Here is a 25255-nt window from a genome sequence, read left to right as displayed (position 1 = left end):
TAACAAACAATTTAAAGAAATAAAAACGTAATTTATTATTTATTTAAAATGTATTTCAATTGTTCAATTGCTTTTAGTTTTTACTTTACATAGGTACCTAATGAAATCTAGAAACTAGTTGTGAATTGTTAACATTTTATTTAATACTATAGGCTTTGTTAATTTTGATTATGTTATATGTCTTATTGTAGACTTTGTTATAAATAAAATAAAACATAATTCCACAAAAATGTATTTTTATGGTTATTAAGTTATAATAAATTATTTGGTACCTATATTAGTAAATAATTATAATAACCGTTTTTACTTACAAGTTTATACCCAGTGGCTGAGTGTATTGAGGCCATGTATTTTGAATTTCAGCTGATGAATGATTTATTTTAATTTGTTGTAATCAGTAACCCGTAGTTTTTTTCCAAATATTTTCAATTTCAGGCCATGATAGTTCCTCATGCTTTAAACTAGCCATAAGGGTAATGGCATCATCTTCAGTTACTATAAATAACAAAATAAAAATAGTTAACTAATTAATAGGAACAATAAATCTATTTTAGTAGTCTGGTATTACTTAATTCAATGTCTGATTCCTCAAAAACACTGTCAAAACATGTTTGAATTTCTTTTTCAGTATTATTTTGTAATTTTGATACTTGTGATACGATGGATTTATTTGTATTATACATTATTATTGTTTAATATTTATTTTTTTTTGTCCGGGAGGAAAATGTCCCATTCAGGGGGGAAACGTCCTAGATTATACATAAATAGTTTAAAATATAATTATTAATTAAGATACATAATGGCATCAAAACATTATATAATCATTTTATTATTTTTTTAAATATGTAGGTTGTAGGTACATAATATAATGTATGAATTTTAAAATTTGTTCAAATCTATAATCAAAATTGACCAGTCCTCTAAATTTTCAATAATTAATAATACGAGGAACGGTGGGTGCTCCAGAAACCTAAGTAACCCTCTAAATCCGCCCCTGGTCTCTAGTACTTGTATATCACGAAATTCGCTTTATAATGCAGAAAGCTAATCCCTGTGCTTTTCCCTCATGGATTCTGTTGTCGTTTGTTTACCCGGCTGCAGATTATAACTTGTTAATTATCGCTTGCTTATTGTTCGCAGAGTAGATTATAATTAATAATAACCGGACTGAAAAACCCAATGAGTTTCCCGCACCATACGTGTTAGCAGGGCCGTCGTAAAGTATAGTGAAGCCTGGAGCAACTTAAAACATGGGGCCTGTACAGTGGCAGATCAGTGATGGTTATGGGGTTTAACTCCCTCCAATATAATAAAAGTTTGAATAAAATATTAGAAATTCACACATATTCTTTAAATTGCGCATTTAGAATACACATAATCAAAATTCAGAGATTATGCGTAATTTAATGGAAAAATGAATGGCTTCAATAATTTTAATTTTTATAAATGTATAATTTAATATCGTTTTTTTCATTGCATAAACTCTTGTTTTAGTTTTTTAAATAAGTACAACCACAGAATGTACAACTGTATAAATACTTTAGATAGGTATGAACAGTGTTTAGTACAAATTATTACAAATTATATTAAGCATAGTTATGAATTAAACAGTTCTTTTCGCTTAGTCTTCAGTCGAAAAGTGAAACAACAACAGTCAATACTCAAAATTTTATATTGTTATGTTATAGTTATTTTATATTTTTATAGGAGAAATACCATTTTTGATGTTATTTTTTAAATCCGTTGTTAACGTTTCCGGTTCACGACGATGCCGCACCGCACTATCAAACTGATAATCAACAATTATTATTCTTATTAAAATATCTATTTTAGTAATTTCGCGCCGCATTTCTAGGGAATATCATTAATTATAATTTATAAATACTTTTTGTGCAAAGGCAATTACGTAAATAAGAAAAATAATTATATTAGTGACTAATTTGTACAACTCATTTAAGTATTTGTTAAATATTAATAACAATGTATTACTTGAAACTCAGTTTACTCTACCATGGTTAACAAAAAAAAAAAAACAATGGATTTTGCGGTCATCAAATGTTTGGGGTCTGGGGCAAAATAGACCCAATGCTCCCCCTTCTCGAGGGCCATACGCGTTAGTAGTAACCCGGAAAGTAGAAATTTGCCGGAAAATTGGCGACCGGACATTTGAGAGACGATAACGCAGTAGATTGAGAACCCTTGACTGCCCAGCAACAGACGAGCAGGTATTAATAATAATATAAATAATAATAATAATAATAAGTCTGTTGGTGGCGCGGAGTCAACACACCGAGCGTGGAATGTTAAGTCGGAGAGAAAGAAGGTACAAGTGGGTATAGAAAAAAAAGTATGCAGTACAAAAACCAGTTTCTTCCCTTCGGTGGGTAATGTCGCCGCCGGCCGTCATCGTTATCAATGAGTTTGTGGTGAGGAGTGGAATGGTGGCGTGTGTAACGCGTACGGGTAGCAACAAGCAGTGGTGGAAACGGGCAACAGCGGTGACAAGGTGTTAGCGTATGCGTCGCTCGACACCATTGACCCGGGGAGCGCAACCGTTTACTCCCACTGCAGTCGGGCTGTCACGCGCACCCGCACGAACCGGTTGCAAATGCTCCACCGCCCTAACACAGCCGACGCGGCCATCATTTTACGAGAAACGACCGATCTGTTACCGTTAGCGCCTCCTGTTCTCGGTTTGTATTTCTATTCTCACCTCCCAACCATATCTCCGCCACCGTGCGTATGTTCTAGTTAAACGATACGGCGCGACAGTCAACGCCGTCGTACTCTTCGCTTTGCAAAAATTAACGGGTCACACCCGAACCGTCGTGCGAGCATTTCTGTCCGCTGCACGTGATAATATACACATACATACTTTTTCCGGAAGACGGATAACGAAAATACTTAATTATAATCAATAAGCCCTGAATTCTTCTGTTCGTCGGTTCGGTCGTCCGCTACAACCGATCCTTATCCTCGTGTCTGTTTGTGCGTGGTCTGCGTGTTTAACCCGTCTCTACTCCGACCGCCGCCATGTTTGACGTTTTTGGCTCCGTCAAAGGACTGCTGAAAATCGACAGCGTATGCATTGACAACAATATTTTCCGGCTGCACTACAAGGCTACCGTCATCATCCTGGTCGCCTTCTCGCTGATAGTCACGTCCCGTCAATATATTGGTGACCCGATTGATTGCATCGTCGACGGTGTGCCGCTCAACATCATGGACACGTACTGCTGGATTTACTCGACGTTCACGCTGCCCAACCACGTCAACGGCCGCGTCGGCAAGGACGTGGTCCAGCCTGGTATCCGGTCTCACGTCGACGGCAAAGACGAAGTCAAGTACCACAAGTACTACCAGTGGGTATGCTTCGTGCTTTTCTTCCAGGCCATGTTTTTCTACCTGCCCAGGTATATATGGAAGACGTGGGAGGGCGGCCGCATCAAAATGCTCGTACTCGATCTCGACTGTCCGATCATCAGTGAGGAGTGCAAGACCGACCATAAGAAGATACTCATCGACTACTTTGCCACCAACCTGCATACGCAAAACTTCTACGCCATTCAATTCTTCCTGTGCGAGCTTCTCAACCTTGTTAACGTCATAGCTCAGATATTTTTCATGGATTACTTCCTCGACGGTGAGTTCAGTACTTACGGTTCAGACATTCTTAAGTTCACTGAAATGGAATTTGAAGACAGAGACGATCCTATGGCTCGGGTGTTTCCCAAAGTCACTAAGTGTACATTCCATAAATATGGTCCATCCGGTTCAATCCAGAAATTAGACGGTCTTTGTGTTTTGCCACTCAACATTGTCAATGAAAAAATCTACGTTTTCTTGTGGTTCTGGTTTTTGTTTGTTGCCGTGCTGAGTGTTCTTAATCTGGTGTACCGTACTGCTATTATGGTCATACCTAAATTCCGTTTACTGTTGTTGAAAGTAAGATCACGTTTAGTTCCACAAGACGAAGTAGAAATTATTTCTAAGAAATTCCAGATCGGTGATTGGTTTGTTTTGTACCAGTTGCGTAAGAACATTGACCCCTTGATTTTCAAAGAGCTTATATCAGACTTAGCCAAAAAATTGGATGGTAAGGAAAGTGTATAAATGACAATCATGTATTTAATTATTAAATTAAACAGAAAAGTTTTTATCTTAGGGAAACATGGTTCATAGAATAGATAAGCAATAATTTAGACAATTTATTTATTTTTTTTCGATAACATTTTTCACCACCCCATGTCTCTGCATGGCATAAATTACATACTGTATTTTTTTAAATTAATTTCTGATTGCCATTATTGGAGAACACAGGGGTAAATTTACCTTTAGGTATTGTGTTCATGATTTACCTTTTATTAAACTATTGACCATTTTTTAAATATATTGTTGGTCACATTTCATTATAAGTATAGTATAATGAATATTGCTGTTGTGTTTCAAATCTGAATTAGGTAATAAAACTTTTGATCATTTACCTTTATACATATTTTAAGATAATTGTAACATTTAAATTTATTTAAATATTTATTCTTTTAAAAAATAATGCTAAAAAATCATAATGAAAAAGTAATACCTTTATTTTCATATTTCAATCATTTCTAATATTAATAGCTGATCTAAATTAAAATATAAACAGTATAAACTTCATGATTATTATTTATAACTAATTACTTAAATTGTAGGTAGGTATGTTAATTCCCTTAATGGTTTACTCATTATTGCATGTATTTATCGAAACACTTTATATTATTTTAAGATTAACATTATCTATCTACAGATACAGTTTTATGTTGCTATATAATGTTTCATGCAGTTTATACTGTTCTAGTATTTTTAATAATCTAATATTATAGTGTTTTCTAAGTCTTCCATTTTGAGAAATCTATGTGTTCACAAGTTTTTATTTATTTATTTTAATAATATTCAATAACTTTAATTTTTTATTTTTTATTTTCCCTTAATTTCTTCATCAGAAAATGAATTATATTTTTATGATTTATACAATCAACGAAATTTCATACAAAGATTGTACAAAATTTTCCTATTCTTACGTATAAAATGTGAAAATATAAGTAAAATGTTAGACCTTGTGAATGTCATTTTTAATTCACTTTTATAATGACAATTATGAAACATATATGTGATGCAAATTAGCTGTAATAACTATTTTAGACTTACATTTAATAGTGATTTTTTTTTTTTTAGTTATTAAGTTCATATACATTTATATTATTATCTATATTATTTAAATATGTTTGTTAACAATGAAATTCCCATAAGTGCCTTTTTTGTATTACATAATATATAGTAATTTTAATGTTGTACATATCTTGTCAAATTATTTTGTACGCTCAAAATGAATTATTCAACATTCTATATTGATTTTTAACTGTATAATGCCACTTGATGTTGATAATGCTGCAAGTGTGTAATTAATGTACATACAACTGATTTTAATCAAGTCCAAATTTACTGCCATTATAAGATTTTTAGATACTATTTTATTCAAGAAAATAAAAAAAAAAAGATATTTTATGAATAATTTAAGTGGTGTTTATTTCTTTTATTTGTGCTGAAATTCAGTTCACTAATTATTCATCTTACTACTAAAAAAACTTCAAATTAGTATTGAAGGTATGTATTATTTATATATATATATATATATGTAAGAATTTAATAAATACCTGTAGCAACTAATTTAAAAAAAATAAGCGCATTCTGAAGTAGTTTTTATTGGATTGAAAGTGTTGAGTATAGATACAATGTACTTGATAAACACATAAGTATTTTTCTGAATATTTTGTAGTGTGTTAGTATGTTAACATAAATCCTAAGAATAAAAAATAACGCATGAAATAATTAAGTTAATGATTTAAAATTGTTGGAATAATTAATGTCAACTTGTCATGTACTTTTTAAGATTAGAATCTTCAACCTTTGAGAATTTTAGTACACCAGATAAAAGTATATTCATTTTCCTTAATTTGTTATTCATTAATAAAAATAAAACATAAAAATACATTTTCATATTATAAATTAAAAATATAGCTAACATTATCTGGGTTTTTATTTAAAATGTAAGTTGTAATTTGTTAATAATTTATTGCAGATCTTGTATTAGAAAATGAATACAAAGTTTAATTGTAATCCCTTTAAAAATTTACATTATACATGAATTCAAGTTAATAACAGATAAAATCAATAATTTTTCTAAACATAGGCATTCAAATATATACATAATATGCATGTATATATATTTTTTACACAACATATGTGACATTTATTTTCCTTCTGTAGGTTGAACTTTTTAAAACACTATTGTTTTACACATGAATACTCTGCTAGTTGCAACTCGTTACATAATATATTAATACTTTTATTTGTTTTGAACATTTAGCTAACAAATTGTTATTATAATAACTTATATTATTAGGTGTGTGTCAATTTTTTATTTTTTTTCTTCAGTTAGTGACACCTTAATTATAGCAGAGAATGTTATTGAATGACAATTAGTAAATAGCTAAAGTAATTTACTTAGATTGGAAATATGTAGTCAAAAATTAAAAAATAACTCAACATTTTACTTTAATTCTTAATTATTTATATCATCATTAACTTCATCTTCAGAATTAATAGTTATTGACATATTTTTACTGCTAGTGCTATTGTTGTTGAATTTTTTTTTATATTGTATCTAGCAATTAGGAGTAGCAGAATTTTTGTCTACACCCATTTTGCGACAATACACACAAAATGTAATCTCAAATAATCATAACTTTAGAGTCTAAATATATTAAATACATCAAATTATTTCAAGTTACTTGATTATCTTTATATCATTAGTATTTTTGTCGTTTTAGAGTCAAATTTATTTCTTTTTTATTCTACAGTGTCAGAATATACAAATTTATATGAACGCTGGAACTTAAAACAAACTTAAAAACTGTTATAAATTAATTATAACATTCAATGTATAAAATAATTTTTATAGTTGCTAAGTATTTGCTTAAAAAATGTGTTTTTCATACAATTTTTTTTTTTTAAAAACTTGTAAATAATTATCTATTTCTAAATATATTACCTGCATGAATTTCATTGAAACTTATTTGCAAGCAATATTTTGAAGGGTTAGACAATCAATAAAGCATTAAAGTATGTATCTTTGTATTTAAATGTGGAATGTAAATTAATTTCTATTGAATTTAATGTATAAACAAAATAAGTAGGTAAATTGAAAGAAATAATTAATTGATTCATAACAAAAAAGAATGTCAAACCCAAATAATTCATAAAAAAGTTATTAAATTCATTAAAGTTATACCGATGCAAATTTAAGAATTGAAAAAACATTAAAAATAATATGTTTTAAATTATTAACTTGATATTAATAATATTATTTATTCAATAGTTAAATTAAAAAAAAGTGAAATTTCAGTAAATTGAAGTATTATAAAATAGTTTACAAATAATTTAATTTATGAAATAAAAAAAAAGTAAAATTAAAATGAAATTAAAAATAATGCAATTTAAAGTATTTACTTGATAAATTAATATAAGAAATTCATAGAAATTAATTTTTTATGCACTGTTTGGAACTGTTAAGTATTTTATAAAAAAGTAGTTATATCAAAATATTTATTTGAATCATAATAAAAATTACTGTGTAAGTATTGCAATCGAAATTATTTATTAAGAAGTTATTTAATTAATTTAAGTATTAGCAATAAAAATGTAAGAATTGTGAAATAATTAAATTATCTAATTTCTATTATTGTAATTATATTTATAATTGTGTTAGTAAAAATATTAAAATAAAAAGCAAAGTGAATTTCAATTAAATTTAAAAATAATTTAATTAGTAAATTAATATAAGAAATTCATAGAAACTAATTTGTAATGCAAGATTTGGAACTGTTAGGCAATTTATGATGCATTTAAGACTATTATTTTTATTTAAATGAGAAATGTGTATTAATTATTTTTTAATTGAATGTAAAATAAGAATATGTAGGTATATTAGGTTATTGATTTATATCATTACAAAAAGTAATAAAAATCATGAAAGTAAAGCGATAACAATTTAAGAATGATGAATGATTACGACACTATGAAAAAACTGTAGTGTAAGTGTAATTTAAAATAATTTTGCTTATAAAAAATTATTATATTGCTATGTCTAAGGTCAGGTTCAGTGATACAGAAAAAGAGTGTACTTTTTATTGATTTTAACCGACAATTCGAGGACATTCCAGGGCCTGGACACTGATAAAAATTAACATAGAAATACATAAACACGAAATCGTGTCGACCATCTTCCCGTTGGTAAATCAATGACCATGCCAGAAAAAGAAAAAATACAATATTTATCCAAAAAAAAAGAAAATGGAATAGTCCAGTGGTTCTAACCATAGACATATTAAGATATCTTAATATGTATATGGTTCTAACCCATTGAACTACGTAGAAGTGGGTCATAGATCATCATGACGAACGCCTATATCAGGGATGGCTAATCTACGGCATGCCTTTTACGGTACATTTGACATTATTGAAAGGCACACTAGAATAATAATAGATAAAATATCATATTTTTATTTTTTTGTTTTTTATTTATTTCTAATTTTTACAACCTGTAACAATTTGTATAACCAGTATTAATTTTTAATGGTACATTCTCAATATTTTATTTATTTATTGGTACAATATAAAAAATGGTTGGTCACTTCTAGTCTATAGATTACTGGTTAAAAGTAATATTATTACATATTTTTATTATATAATAATATTTCTGGTTATAATAATACAAATAAGACTATCCAGCAATTGTCAAAATTGTACTGAGAAAATTGACGAGCAATTTTCACTTTAATTTTTTTTAACAAAATCAATATAAGTACAGTACTGTAAAGTATTTGAATAAAAGTATTCAAATATTTTTTTAAGTATTGAATATTTTTTTAAGAACTTTCAATAGTATTCTAAATACTTTTTTTTCTATTAAATACTTATTTTATACTTAGTTATAATATAATATAATACTTAGTTTTTTTCTCAAACTTTTTATTTTTATTCAAAATATTTGGTTGGAAAAATATTGCCAACTATAATCAAAAACTGTTCTAAATAGCATCCAAATAAGAAAACAAAAATACAAATTTTATAATGCCAAAAGTATTTTTTAATAAGCAAAAGTTGAAATATAATGCAGATGAAATTATTTTATGTTTGAAGCCAAACTTGAAACCCTATTTGCATGAAATGAAGAAGCAGCAGACCAAACATTTCCTAAAAAAAAAAAATTAATAAACGTATTACAATAATTTAATATACATGACTAAATAATATATGGCTATGTTAAAAAAAGTAAATTATACTGTTGATACTATAGATTAGTAACTTTAATGTTAAATCATAGGCAGTACCAAAATGGATCATATCAATCCACCTTTGGTAGTACTCTAAGTAAATTTGAATTGTATCTATAATTGCAACTTGTCTAAATTCTTTATGTAAGTTTTCAAATTTCTGTAAAATTGTTAAGTTAAATAAAACAACATAAACATTTTAAGAAAATTATAGTATTAAAAACATCATATTTCTAATTCAATAAACACATATTTAATAAAAATATTAAAATTAGGCAATTTAAAAATGTATATGTCAAAATGAACAAAACAAAAAAATAATTAAACAGTAATAATAATAATTAAAAAATAAAAATAATAATTCGTTAAGTCATAATTTTTATAATAATAGTAGTGTTAAATAGACATAAAATATTACTACTATGTCAAAATATAATTTAATAGTAAATTCGTAGGTAATAATAATAAATTACTAACTATAAATGTTTTAAAATTGTCAACATTCTCTGTTTGAACTGTCGTTCCGAAATTAATTCCCTATTTAAAAATTTAACTGACGAAAATATCCTAAATCTAACAAATAACCTAATTAAATGAACATAATCAAAATCTGGGCATGAGTGTTTATCAGGAACATTACAAAAAATTAATTTAAATTATAAGCCACTCCTTTACCAACTGCTAAAAAAGGGAAATGTTCTATAAAAATATTTTCAAGCTCAAATATATAAATACTTAAATATTATTGGGCATTTGTAAATTATCATAATTGGTCTGTTAAGAAGTTGGGTATATGTTGAATTAACATAATAAAAGGGATGGTTGTAAATTTTGTTGAGATCTACCATTATTTCACACACAAATTATGCATGTTTACTGTCATATTATTATGTCATATGATATTATCATGCATATTTACTGTCATATTACGTCATGTTTACCTATACCATTTACTATTTACCTTTACCATTTACTATATAAATACCCACAAAAAAAATTTAAGGCATTTTTTCTGGTAAATTTAAGCGTCTATAGTCAACTCTACCAATTTTAAATTCTAAATACGTATCTCTTGATGCTAGTTCAAGCAACATATTATTGGAAGTTCCAACTTGTTGAGGATTAATAATACATAAATGTCATCTAGATCTTTAATACAATTAGCATTGGGTGAGTATTGAAAGTAATTTAAACAAAATATATTTCAAAAAGCAATATAAAATTGAACAGGAGTAAGATTTCGGTTATTTCCATTTTTATATATATTAAATAGATTTTCTAAACAATCTTGATTTCATCAATTTGTATATAAAACATAAATTTTGGATGTTCACTTGATTTTTTTAATGAATTTCATAACTTCAATAAACTACTAATAGATATTAGCCATCCATTTATGAAATTCATCCTGTTTGTTACATCTTTACTGTTTAATATAGAAATAACTTTTAATTTTTGAAAAAATAATAGCATCATAGAAAGATTTTCTACTTCAGAAGATTTATTTTTAAAAGGCAATTTGTAGGATTAACTATTTGGAACTTTACTAGAACTAAAAATATCAAAAGTTTGTCAATTTATCTATGAAGCTAATGGTAAATTTTGATTTAAATGTTAATTTACCCAATGCTAAATGTGTATTCATTTCAGCCGAAACTGATGCACTAAAAATTTGGGCGGCCAAGTAAACATGCATTTTTTCAAATAGTCTAGGCTTTATGTGAGCTTGCATAAGTTTAGGTGCCAATTGAAAATTAAATTTACTGTTCTCATTATAAAACTGTACAAGATAATTATTGTCAGTTTTTTCATTATCAATAACAATATTATGTTTAAAAAACATTACGCGTTGACTTTAACAAATGTGGTGCATCAAATAAATATACAGTAGTATATTTATTATTATTTAGTATTATTATTATTTATTATTTAGTATTTATAGTAAAATAAAGACACTATTGACTAACATAAATACTTTTAATAAAACTGTATCCATGAGGGTTTCTTGCTTTGGACATCATATGGGATTTCACAGTCGTCAGAACACTCGGTGAAAAATGTTTTTCATACAGTGATAAAAAAATTGTCAACAGTTCTATATTCAGTTAAATGATTAGTCAAACTATGAATAGTTTTTTCAATTATGAGACGAGCTTCTTTTTCTTGTTTCAACTGGGAACGTAGTGAAATTATTCTTGGTGTTTTTGACAACCAAGCTTTGAGACTTTGACAAATTTTTGAAGAACCTAAATTATATTAATATAATTTTAGAAATAATAAAGTAAAATTTTTGGATTAAAACTTACTAGAACTTGCTAAATCTACAGTGATATCACTAGAAAACGAAGAAGACCCGGAAAAATAATCTTCTTTATCACCAGAAAGCACTTCTAAAATTTTAGATAATATTTAAGAAATAATTGTCTATATGGATTATATTAATTTACTAGGAGAAACTGGTAACGAAAGAACTGTTGTATGGTGATATTTCTTTTGATTTGTCATAATCAACTTACAGACCTGTTGTCACATCATCTTTTCTGTCTAAATACATAAACATAAAAATAAAAAAGTAAAATTGATGTTCAATTTCAATTATTTGATAACTGATCTACTGCATACACACCTGGAAATAATGTCGATATAATATGTAAACGTAATCTATTTTTGAAATTATTTAGAAACATGATTTTCTCAAAATGTTTTCCGCAAAGTTTAATTTTATCCAAGCAAAGATTAACAGCACTAAGATGACAGTTTTTCAACCAAATTTCACATCTAAAAGTATAAAAAATAATAAGTTTATTTATATTAAAAAACTTTGAATGATATTAATGGACCAGTACTTGTTAAGTATTCTACCTACATCAAAATAATACTTACATTCTAAATTAATTAATGATACCCACATTATCATTTCATTTTATTAATTCTACTACTAACAAGTAACAGTTATCAATACATAACAATATATTATGCAGGATAGCTGATAGCAACTAATTATTGATGCAATAGGTAATCAAAATCACAACTTTTATGTGTAGGTAGCATACTTTACTAGAACTATTGACTTTTGATATATTATATATTATGATATTAACTACTTAACTTGCAGGATCATTAAAAAAAGAAAAAAAAACTTAATTATTCTCCATTATTCTTAATTTCTCCACACTTAAAAGAATAATGATTCTTTATGGTTGTCATGGTATTTGAAATAATATAGGGCAATAGTAATTAATAGAAAGAATATTAAAAACACAAATCAGCAGTCTTAAAAAAATTAATTTTTAATTCACTGATTTGAAATTTTTTACATGAAGTACGACCACAGAACAATATAAAAGTGTATAAAAAAACCAAAATTTTTGATCGTGGTAAAAAGTAAATCGTATTATCAAATCAATATTTTCATTGATAATATTAAATTTATATAATTTATCAACGGTAAAATGGCCACCACGTTTTTGTTTACTTCAAGAGTGTCCTTTCTGATTTAACCTATTCTGTGGCCATACTGTAAAATATTATTATCAGCGATATCATACATGATTCATGTTTTGATACCACTATATTGTCACTATATTGTCGCAAGGTGGATGTCCATCATGTCCCGCATAATAAAATATACTGTTAATAGTATTGATAATTGGTGAAATGTAGGAATTTTAACATTATAGTGGTATTATTCAAATTTTTATTTATTTTTCATTTTTATTTTTAATTAAAATTACTATACAACAAATGTTTTCTGATTTATTAACATTTGGTTAGTCGCTAACATGCAGTTTTCAGTTGTATTGTGCAATGTTGCAAAACCGTTTGATCATAACCATGCTCACATATGGAACTAAACTATTCTGTCACATTATGATACATTATGTATCACACATAGGATGTAATCGTACAATCAAACGATTTGTGACAATATACAAACTAATTAGTTGGTCAAACTGATCAGTTGCATGTGAGCTTATCGTCATTTAATGCTTTTGAAGTTACTAATGTGATTAAACAGTTGCACAACTGAAAATTACATGTCAGGGACTACCCTAAGACATTGTTCTCACCAAAGCAACTTGCAACTACAACTAAATTGAAACGTAACTGCAATGCGATCGCACCAACTAAAACTAATGAACATGTTCTCACCAATTGCAAGTAATCCAACTTGCACAAAACTTATTTGAAACCGTTTGAAGCAACTTGACATGCACGGTTTTAGTTCCCAGTTGCATACTAATTACTACCGTATCATTATAACTATATCATATTAATTGTATAATATTAAATAATATTTTAAATTTTAATTATGGCTAATAAGTAAGAACAAAATGTTTTGTTTGTTCAACTAGTCGAACAACATACCTGTCTATATGACATAACATCTTCAAGTTACACCAGAACGGATAAAAAAGAAATAGCTTGGGAAGACATAGCTAACCAAAATGATGATTCTAATTAGTTGAACCCAAAATCGCTTTTTGTTTTGTTTTTTTAATTTTTTTAATTATAAATATGTAACAACAACGTCATCTTCAGATGAAGACATTAAATTACTGATGTAAGTCATAGATAACGACTATTGAGATAAACTGAGCAAGATTGAAACTGAACAACATAACCAAAAACAGTTGCTTCAATGAGAACACTGACCGCAACGCAATTTAAATTTGATTTCAACCCAACGAGTTGCACAATTTAGTTGCAGTTGCAAGTTGCTTTGGTGAGAACAATTACTAAGAGTTACTCAAAAACTTCATAAATGTAATTGCATGACATTTTTCTAATTTATACCAATAATCGAAATATTATTAGATAAAATATCACTAATAATACATATTATACTTAAAATTTGTTGCTGGTTCAGGACCAAAACGCTCTTGTAAAAAATAAAGAAAAACATAAAAAAATAAAACTTAGAATTTATTTTTAAGATTTAATTATATATTCATTTGTAAGTATTAATAAAGTAATAATTAAGTAACAATTTCCAACATTCAACAAACATTTCACGTTCTTATAATTTTAAATTCAAAATAATTCTTTTCCGTAAAATTTGAGACATGGAGATGTCTGTTTATTCCATCGAACACTTTAATTTTTCATATGATAATAGTTAAATACCTATTCATTAAAACTACTTTTAAAAATAATTGTACTAAAAAGCATACATTCAATAAAATGTTTTATAAAATTGTTAATGTAATTGATTAATTCAAATAACTATATTAATACATAATATGTTGATTTTTGTATATAATTATTATAAAAATTACAACTGATTAGTAGAAAGTCCTACCCTGATATTGAATTATTGTTGGTTATGTTATAAATAAAGAATAATTTATTTTCCTATTTTTGTGATATATATATGTACAATATATATTTTATTTATAATTTATAATAAAAAAATAATCGTATATTTAATAAAATTTCTGGTGTTATCTAAAATTAATGTTGAGTATTTTTTATAATTTTCAGGAATTTGTCCGATACTACAAAAACTCAATTATGTGAAGAATGGAAAAAATGAAAACAAAACCACTCATTTGTAATTGATACCATCTGGTAAATACAGTTTAAATTATAATTTTTATTTACATTTTTTATTATAATTTTAGATTCTAAATAAAGTTAGGAATGTTAAGTTTTACAATAATGTTATTTTATTTACTATTTCTATTATAACATTTTCAGAAATTTAATCAATCTCAATATATTTATGTACTCATTGCAATATTTTTTGAAATAGTGTAGATAATGAACAAATTTTATTTTTATTTGTATAAAAACTACAGGAAAATGACAAAATGGTTCACAATGAAATTAAATTTTAGGAATATAATTATGTTTGAATAATTTAAATTTATTCTTTGGAAAATATTGAAGTTTTAATTTATTAACTTAATGATTGTTAATAATTTTAATACCTTTTTCATATTATTGAAATGTATATTATTTAACTTATAGGTTTTTATTTTGTGTTAAAGTTTTTTATATTATATTATGAATACTTTTGATAATTTTGTTTACAATATTGATGATCTATTAAAAAATATGTAACTCAGTACTTATTCTTAGATTATACTATACAATTCTTGGTATCTGATAAAATTGTTATTATTCATAAATCTTACCATTATGTTAAACTTATATTAATATAGATATATATATTTCACTAGTTTGAAATTGTTTCAAAAATGTGATGTGAATAATCATTGTTTTTAAATATATATACGAGTAACAATTAATTTGTAGTCAAAATTAGTTTATTTTTATTTATGACTAGGTAATGTATATTTATCATTTTTGGGCAAAGACAAGGATTAACGACCAGCCATTTCTATAAGACAAATTTTACTTGGAATCCAACATTAACAAGGTTTTTGAAAACATTTTTTTACAATTTTTTTTTATTTTATGTTTTTCTATGTTTTATGTTTTCATAAATTCTATTATTTTTAAAAAACTTTTTGAAACTTTAAAAACTATCACACTAAGATTAAAATTGTTGACATTGAAAACAAAATAATCATTGTACAGATCAGATTAATTTTTTTCCCATCTCAGAAACATTTTCAGCACAAACATCATCTACTATATTCAATATAATTCCTATAAATATAAAATAAAAACTTATTAGATAGAATATATATATATATATTATTATTTAAGAAAAAACTTCCCATAACATAATCAAAAAATTTGAATTTTATATACTCGTAATATTGAATGAATAGCAAACTTTTCTATAATTAACTATCAAAAACTTTTCTTTGTATATAATTCTGTTATTCAAAATAATTTGCTGAGTGTTCTTGTATGCCTGAACTATTTGGATTTATATAGAATAATATTAAGTATTATTTAAAAAATTGAAATAAAATAAAATGAAAGAATATAGTATGAAATTACTATTATTTTTACATAGTCAAAATTGCATTGATTAACAAAATTTAGTTTAGTAAAATAATGAAACTTATTAGTTTCATTATTTTATATATTAATAAAAATACCTATATTATTAGGTTTAGAACAAATAAAGATTTTAAATTATTAAATTACCAAAACAATTATTATATTTATTCTGTATTTGATAAATGACGTCCATTACCCTACCCCCCCCCATCCAGAAATGTGTGATTTTTTATGTTTATAATTAGTACGTGATTTGTATGAATTTGTACGACCATTTTCAGAATTTGTACGGAGCTTGTTCACCGAGAAAAATTCGTTTTTCGTGGAAGGAGCAGGAATACCGTTATTCCAACCCCTCCCACCAGTAAAAATACACGTTTTACAAAAATTTATTTTGCGAATAATTAGTACATAATTTATATGAATTTGAACGATCACTTTACGGCTTTTATTGATTAGCAAAGTATTATATTAACAAAACATAAAATATTTTTAGAAGAATTCTGTATGCTTATAATCTCATATCATTATATTCATAATTTTATTATTAGTATTTATACAAAGGCATACTGTAAACATACTATTTCTATTTTAAACATCTATACGAATACTTAAATTTTATAATAAACTATTAGATCCAGGTTCTTAATTTGTTTTCGTAAAAAGTCAGTATGATAATTTAAATTCAAAAAAATCATGAAAATGTAATAAAATTTCCTTATGTGTACATAAATTAATTACGAATGGCATAAATTTGAATACAAATTTCTTCACAATTTATTTTAAAAGTTAAAGGAAAATTTTTTGAATTTCACAAAAACATTTCGTATTCATAAGAAGTTTTAATTCTGACAATATCGAGTACTTTAAGTACCGAAAATTACTTTAACAATTGTACTATATTAAATATTTTTTTATAAACCAAGTAATCGAATAAATTGTATGTATAATATGTAGTTATAGTTATTTTTTTTACTGCCATTTAAATCTATAACTCGATCTTTGAAATGCAGTATAGCGTTAATAATCCTGGACGGATCGAATGCAGGTTTTCTTCCAGCCATTTTTAATAGTTATATAGGTTATACAGTATAATAACAGCATACAAATAAATATACAAAAATAATAATTATAAATAGGGCATACAGTTATATAACAGTTAATATGCCAAACGGAAAATTTTTAAATTTACATGGGTAAACTATATATATATTTTTCTTGTACTTTTTTTTTTTGTTTCAAATGAGATATGTACCATATGTGAGCCAATTTTTTTACTCCATCTTTTTCTAAATCTGATTTTTTTTTTACCATGAAGTATTCTGTTGATATCTGTACAATAATGGTTGATCATCATTTTAACAACCATCCCAATCATTTTGGTTTGGAAAAATTGTTCATGTTCTTGGCAATACAGTATATCATTAAAGTTATAAAGTGAGGAGATTTTATTTGTGAAATTTAAATAAATATTTTCATGATGACATATTTTAGAAATATTTTCTCCAATATAATTTAGTATATGTTCAATAGTTCTTTTAAATGTAATGGATAGATATTTGAGAGATTTTTTTATGTACTTAATATTCTCGAGAAGCAATGATTTGGTGGTCTTCATGGTCTTTTTATAATAAAACCAGCGATGTAAGAATGTGTTTGTCCCCGAAGATAAGATGTAGGATTTGGTAGTTAGTGAATTGTTAGTGAAAAGTCAGCAGTTATGATTTTATCACTGGGTGGACTAGGTGTTGAAAATAGAAATAAATTTTTGAAAGAAGCCAAACTTCCTTCTGCAAAATCTTCCTCACAATTTGACCCTGGTGAATGCGAAGATACCAAATTATTGAGAACTAAGGTTTTGTAGGCGGAAATAAAAGTATTGCAATTATAATTTGTTGATCCAACATTCCTAATTGCTCTAAAAAAACATTCAAGCGAATCTTGGTTGAGGTTATGTGGCTGTAACGATTTGATCCCTACTGAACCCAACACTTTGTACAATGTTTGAAACGCTGAAATAATACATTTATTTATACTATTGTGAATAATGATTAATCAAATTATTCAGAAGTTCAAACCTCTTATTGTAGTAGTCCAATTGCGTATTGTTGGAACACACACATCTTTTCCATTTTTTCCTTCAAATCTCATTGTACTGAGAACTCTCAGACTATTTACCCATAGTTGATGATGGGGTGAATTTCTTTTTACTGATGTTCTATAAATGTTCCCATCTACAATCTTATCAAAGTTACCATTTAATGAATCAAAAATCTTATCAAAAAATAAATAAAGAGTTGCAGTGTGTAGAGCATCTGAACTGATTATATTACGAGCTGTAAAAATAAAAAAATATTATTTTTAATAATTAATATTGATCACAAATTTTGCTAAAATTGAATTTTATTGAATATTTTTAAGAAAATTGTTAATATTTTAAACATCATTCTTACATACTAAAAAGTTTATTGTTGAAGACACTTTTTGAAGAAACTTGTGTAGTATTTTTCACCTTTATTTTCAAAATTTTGCCTGGGATAATATGTTGGTCAGTAAAACGTGGCAACATCTTGCAGTTAGAAATAGCATTATCGACATTGTATAATTCAAATGTGATCATTTTGCACATTTCACATTGTCATTAATAGTGAAAACTAAATCCCTGTTAATTAAATTGTTACTGATGCATTTTACTAAATGGGGAACGTCATAAATGTGTACTAGTTTTAATTTTTCATTATTCTCCAATTCAATTTCATAAAAATGGTTATCGTATGGTAACTTGTTTTTAATGCAATATGACCTCATTTCTTGATTCACTATTTTAATAGCACCAACATTTGCATTCCATTGGTCACTTATAGTTGCCACAATTTTCAAGCCACATTGGCTAACACAAATTGTGACCTATAAAATGTATGAAATTTACAAATTAATTTAAAAGTACTTATTTAAAGAGTAAAGATATAAAATTTATTTACTTGTTTTAATTGTCAAATCAATTCATGTTGTGTGGTTGCTACTTTGCAAAAATGCAAAAATAGTAGGCTACTGGTTGTTTAAATTTTTTTTTTCCATGGACCATAAAAAACAGTGCATGGTCAGCAATATTCTGACTTTTATTAGAACAAGTATCAATAAAACCATCAATTTGGTCTATAACTGAATCATACGATAATCCACTTGACAAGCATACTTCATCAAACAATATTGAGCAAAATCTATGAAAATGATATAAAAAATAAAATGTACTCTACAATAAAATCATAAAATATCTCACTTTTCAGACGACTTCAAATTTTTAACATTTTCTTTGAGCACACTCATTATTGATGGGCAAATACCAGTAGAAATTACAACTTTAGACAATATTGTATTCAATGTCCGTTTACTTGGCAAAGTAAAAAGTTTAGATAGCATTCTGTAGCATTTTGGTGATCTTTTATACATAGATAAACTTAACATTTCTTCATAGATAGTGAATCGACGGCCTCTACTAAGTTTGCTAGTCTTTCTTATTTGCAAGCACATAAATAATGAAGCTACAGCAGTCATTTTGCAGAATTTTTGCCAATTAAATATTCTTCAGTGAATTTTTCAGCCGCATGGAGTCTATCTTTAAATAGGTTTTTCAATTAAATATTAGTAATTTTATTAAAGTTTCTATATCTAGATGTCAGCTGTTTACTATTGATAACTCCGATTTCTCTTAGAAATTTAAAGCAAAACACTTTCCAGTTTCAAAATTAAACATAAATATAAAAATATTAACATATTGTTAAATTTCATAAGTTAATACATTGTTGATTATGCACATTAATATAACATTTAAACTATAGTAAGGTTCATTAATTTATTACTTATAAAGAAGATTTTTAAGAAAATGTATTTACTTTTATTAATGAGTTAAAAATATTTATGAGAAACATACATTTTTGGAATTTCTAACAAATTAGACAATAATATAAATTAACATTTTAAAATTATAATTTAACTTAACTTAATAACAATACTATAATGAATTATTACACAGAATTTTTTTGCTACAAATATAATTAAAATAGTTATATAAAATAATAAGTATTAAAATTTACATAGTTCATATTTTTTCTTCTTTAAAACTTACTCCATAATTTTAAACAACATGTAAACTAATTGTATAAAGCAAAAGTTAAGCCAACCACCATCAGTAATTATTCAAAAGCCCATGTGTCATATTTTTAGTTAGAACAGATGGAATGTATTATTTTTTCAAATCAATTGACAAAGAACGATGGATCATTCCTAAAAAATATAAAATTTTAGTCAATAATAATTGTTTTCTTAATATTAAAGTACTATTTATTTAATTATATAAATGTTTTATTATACATTATTACAAATTTCTAATAATATCAATATGAATAAAATATAAAATATAAAAATAAAAGTTCTTACATGGAGTATTAATGTGCAAATATTTACAACTGAATTTTATTCAAAAATTCATCATGAATTATAAAAAAAAAAAATAAGTGAATACAAAAATTATTCTTTATGAATAATTGTTTAATTTAATTTTTATATAGGTACCATGTATTCTATGCCTAATGATTTTTTAAATCAAAACAGTTAGTAAATAGGTATATGCACATAAACATTAATACCCTGGGCAAGAATTTTTATCCTTTATATTTCAATATTTTATATATATATATAAACATAAAGGAAATAATAATATAGTTATGTAAAAATATAGGATCAGATCTTTTAAAACTAATGTATTGAAAAGTTAAGCAAGAAAATAAATAGTAGACAGTAGTAAAAAATATAATATCCATAACATTAAAGTTAATTTAAGAACAAATTTATAAAATAAATTCAGTTTTGTACTGATATACATATAAATCATGCTTATTCCGTATTCATTCATAATTTAGTCGAAATAATATAATACTAAAATAGGGAACAAATCATTAAATGTTTTTACAAAGAATACAGGTTTTTTATTTAAAAAATGTTGAAGGAAGTTAACTATACAAAAAGTGAAAAATGAAACTAAGTAATGTTAACAATTCTTTATGTTAAAAATAAATATCTAAATTAAGAATTTATTATTAGTATAAAATTATATTAATGTAATAAAACATATTCTTTGGATTTTTGTTGATCATTAAATACATTTGATATGATTCTATGAAACTGTTGCCAGATGATACGATGGCACCGTCAATTTACCTATTGTAGACTATGCCCTATCGTTCATGTGATCCTAAACATTAACAAACATTCTTTATTTTCTCTCAACAGGATATCAGATTAATTTTCTTACCTCGAGACTGCTAAAATGTTACCAACATCGTTATTGAACCAAATGTTGCGCTTCAATCGGACCACCGTACATGGTTTTCGAACGAGCAGTATACGCAACAAACATGATACTGATCCAGAATCCGAAAAATATTATTCGACTCGAAATTGGTATTCGGACGGAAGCTGAACGACGAATATTATTTAACGACAAAATAGTTGTAAGATAAATGTAAACCAATGATCATCGCCGTTATCGGAACGACGTAAAAATGTGATAACGCACGGTTTTGGGAATTTGGTTGATAACAATAATTTACGGTAGCAAGAGCCTGCGCATTAAATCGTCACCGTACGTAGTAGAGATGGACAGAACGGGTTGTTTGAACGATTCAGTTCTTTACATCGAATTGTATGGAAGCGCGTTGATGGAATGCCGTACAACATAACACAATTTTTATGTAATGGAGACAAATTTAGTTTTTTTAAAAATTTGAATTACCAACAGCAATTCACGAAAACAAAACAAATTGATAAACAGAGTTTACAAAGTTTGTTTAAAATAATAATAATAAAAACGATACAACGTCGGTATATCGAATTTGCTGATAGCGTGTTTTTTGCACAAGGCGGGACAGTTAAAAGAAATTATCATAAAAATAAAAACAAAATATGCACTTATGAAAAACGCCGCAAAATTGCCAATCTGAGTAAATATGTTTGCAAACATAGTAAAAAATAAATGAGAGTTGCTAAGACTTATGAAGCCACTTAAGATTACGAATTATATTTTGGTGATATTGATTCGTGCTAGTTTCCAATCAGTATTTTTACATATAATACTGAAAATTACCTCGAAAGTAATTTATGAAAATAAACGACATATATGGTATTAAAATGTTATGTTATTCGTAGTTTTCTATGTAAATCTTTCATTATTTGAGGTGTAACAAATAAATAAAATTATTGTATTATTTAAATAATATATTAATGTATTAATAATAAACACACAGACGGTATTTATTATAGAAAATATTATTTTTATATGAAAAGTACACGTTTCAGTGTCGATCAAGATTAAATGTATTGTTTGCATTTATTAAACGAGCAATATATACAAGAATTTATAATAATAACAAGAGTTGTGGAGAACGGAAGAACGTTTACGAAAATCAAGGCAAGTAATTTTAATATTATTATTATTAACATATTATATTCAATTTTACAATAAAATATATATATATATATATAATACCAATTGTATAATGGGGTAGCTTGTTTGTAGGGCCCAAATATCTTAATGATAATTATCGTAAACAAATGGATAGGTAACGATTATTATTTTATCAAAATATTAAATTTTCAAATTTTACTAATTTTAATTTTATTTAAATTATTTTATTGTTTAATTTTTGTCTTATATTAATGAACGGTGATGGCACCGAAAAAACAATGGCAACCGATTATCTCGGCGTCGCTGGAGCAGTGGCGTATTTGAGGAGGCATTTGCCGCCCAGACTTTTGCGTCCTACCGTTTTGCGGAAGCTGGGATTATAAGTCAAATTTCATTATTATGACTACTCGCCCATCATGCGTCCCCACCAAGTACGATTCCCAATTTTGTAAATACAATAGAAACCGTTTCTAATATTAATACCACTTTCTGTGTTCTAATCATATATAATAATGAAAAATCTATTATCTATAGTTATAATCAATAATCAATATTGTGCTCTAATAATTTATAGTTTATAAGCGATTCAGTTGTTTGAGTTTCGTATTAATAAAATATTTTATGTTTTTAGAATGGTGTACGTTTGGCGTTTCTATTTTAAAATCAATGTTTCGGATTTTTCCCCCCTCCCCTTGAAAAATGATCCTAAATATACTTCTGTACATAAAAAATAAATAAATGTATGGCGCTCTGGTAGTACTGCGGTGGAAAGGCGGTAAGTAGCGACGACGGCGCTGTTCGGTGGGAGTGTTGTGGTGGCGGAGAGGTGGCTACGCAGCTGCGATAATCAGCGCGTGGACGGTCGGAAAGGTGCAATGGTGGTGGTGTTGAGATCGCCCTAGCTAGAGATTGCGCGCGACGTGGAGCGATATCGCCGGAACGTACTGGCGGCGACGATGAGATGGTCCGTGTGGTGGCAAAATCGATGTAGTGGTGGAGTAGGAACTTGCAAAGGCGAGCCACAGTGGTGGGCTGGAGACCAATGGTCCGCGCTTGCATAACAGTGGCTGACAGAGGGCAGCACATGATAGACCGCGATCGTGTTGTAATCTAAACGGTTTTCATTCGATTTATCCACATCGACAATCCGCAAAGACGTAAAGTAATAGTAATAATAATCAACCACCAGCGCTAATATGTGTCACAAACACGAACTGATAACGACGAAAAATAAAACAAATCGATGATAATATAATCGAGTCGCGATAACTCGAAGTTGAAGGGGGATAAAAATTCACTTCGAGATATGTATTATTCGAGATATCTAACTAAATTACAGGGGAAGAATTTTCGTGAAACGTTGATTATAGAATAACTATAAGTTTATATTGTAACCAATGATAGTGGTATTCATAGGCGTAGCTAGACCTAGTGTTCAGGGTACGCAAAAAATTTACAAAAGTGAAATTATTAAGAATAATAGTAGTCTCTAATAAATTAGAATATAAATTGTCATTTCTATAAGCATTCAATATATACAGTTGCATACACTGCGATACCGTTGGTTATTTCTATGCATATGTTAAAAAAAACTCAATATTTTAAATGAATATGTAGGTGGTATGTAGTTTTATATACATACTTAATAATAATAAATTTAATTCTAGATTGTCAACTAAAGTAACTTGAGATTTAAGATTTTTTGATTATTGAGACTTAAGACGTTGTGATTCATACTTCCTACATTCAGTTAAAATGTGGTTTTACAGTTAGATAGTTGCAAGTTAGAACATAATTGTTTCGATACAAGCAAAAATAAAAGAAAAAAATTTTATGCTGAACATAAGTATTTTTGTTAAATTGTTTGGATTTTATTAAAAGATATATTTTTTAAATTTCACCGTTGGATTTGAGATTAATACTCGTACATTTTAGTAAAATATTCATTTGTTTTTTAAAATGTGTCTCGATTATCCGTATTTGCAATTAATTGTGCTCATTCTTTCAAAATTATAGTCGTTTAAAATTTTTCGTCTAAAAAGTTTTATTAGGTTGGACGAACGTAATTTTATATTACGTACATAATATACATTAATAATATATTATGCTATAATTAATTAATAAAAAAAAATCATTCTAGATACGGCCCATTAAGACTCAATATTCTATATTAAATAAGATGTAATTTAAAATAGTTACTATTATTGATATTAATTTTTTTATTTTTAAATAGCATTTAAGAATCGCATTATGAAGAATGTTATTTTGGAAATAATTTTTATATTTTGTTAGTTCAGTTTGTTACTAATTCATTAGTAGATGTTTTAACATCATAATTGAAAATTTGAAATTTTTTGAAATTGCGTTGCCAATATTATATAAGCATAAATTATTTAAAAATTGTTTTTGCAATTGTATCTTATAATTATAATGATGGGAGCAATTTCGTAAAAATCGTATAAGGCAGTAAAAAAAAAAAAACTCTTATTATGTTTAA

The 25255-nt window shown here is 26.5% G+C and overlaps 1 protein-coding gene, 1 long non-coding RNA gene and 1 pseudogene across 2 annotated transcripts; 2 read left to right on the top strand and 1 right to left on the bottom strand.

Moving 5' to 3' along the window:
• The first annotated feature begins 2359 nt into the window (after positions 1–2359).
• Positions 2360–4448, top strand: LOC112685283 (innexin inx2-like). The gene has a single exon (XM_025557125.1). The coding sequence runs from the start codon at positions 3034–3036 to the stop codon at positions 4111–4113; it is 1080 nt and encodes a 359-aa protein (XP_025412910.1). The 5' UTR covers positions 2360–3033; the 3' UTR covers positions 4114–4448.
• Positions 4449–9181: 4733 nt separating this feature from the next.
• On the bottom strand, positions 9182–12404 carry LOC112685289 (annotated as a pseudogene).
• Positions 12405–12976: 572 nt separating this feature from the next.
• On the top strand, positions 12977–21669 carry LOC112685285. Its single transcript, XR_003148777.1, has 3 exons — positions 12977–13056; positions 14859–14945; positions 21585–21669. It is a non-coding gene; the product is annotated as an uncharacterized LOC112685285 (long non-coding RNA).
• The last annotated feature ends 3586 nt before the right edge of the window (positions 21670–25255 follow it).

The sequence above is a fragment of the Sipha flava genome, unplaced genomic scaffold (assembly GCF_003268045.1).
Source record: "Sipha flava isolate LNK unplaced genomic scaffold, YSA_version1 272_pilon_pilon, whole genome shotgun sequence".
NCBI classification, from domain to species: Eukaryota; Metazoa; Arthropoda; class Insecta; order Hemiptera; family Aphididae; genus Sipha; species Sipha flava.
Note: the sequence above shows the minus strand (reverse complement) of the source record. Positions and strands in the feature narration are given on the sequence as shown.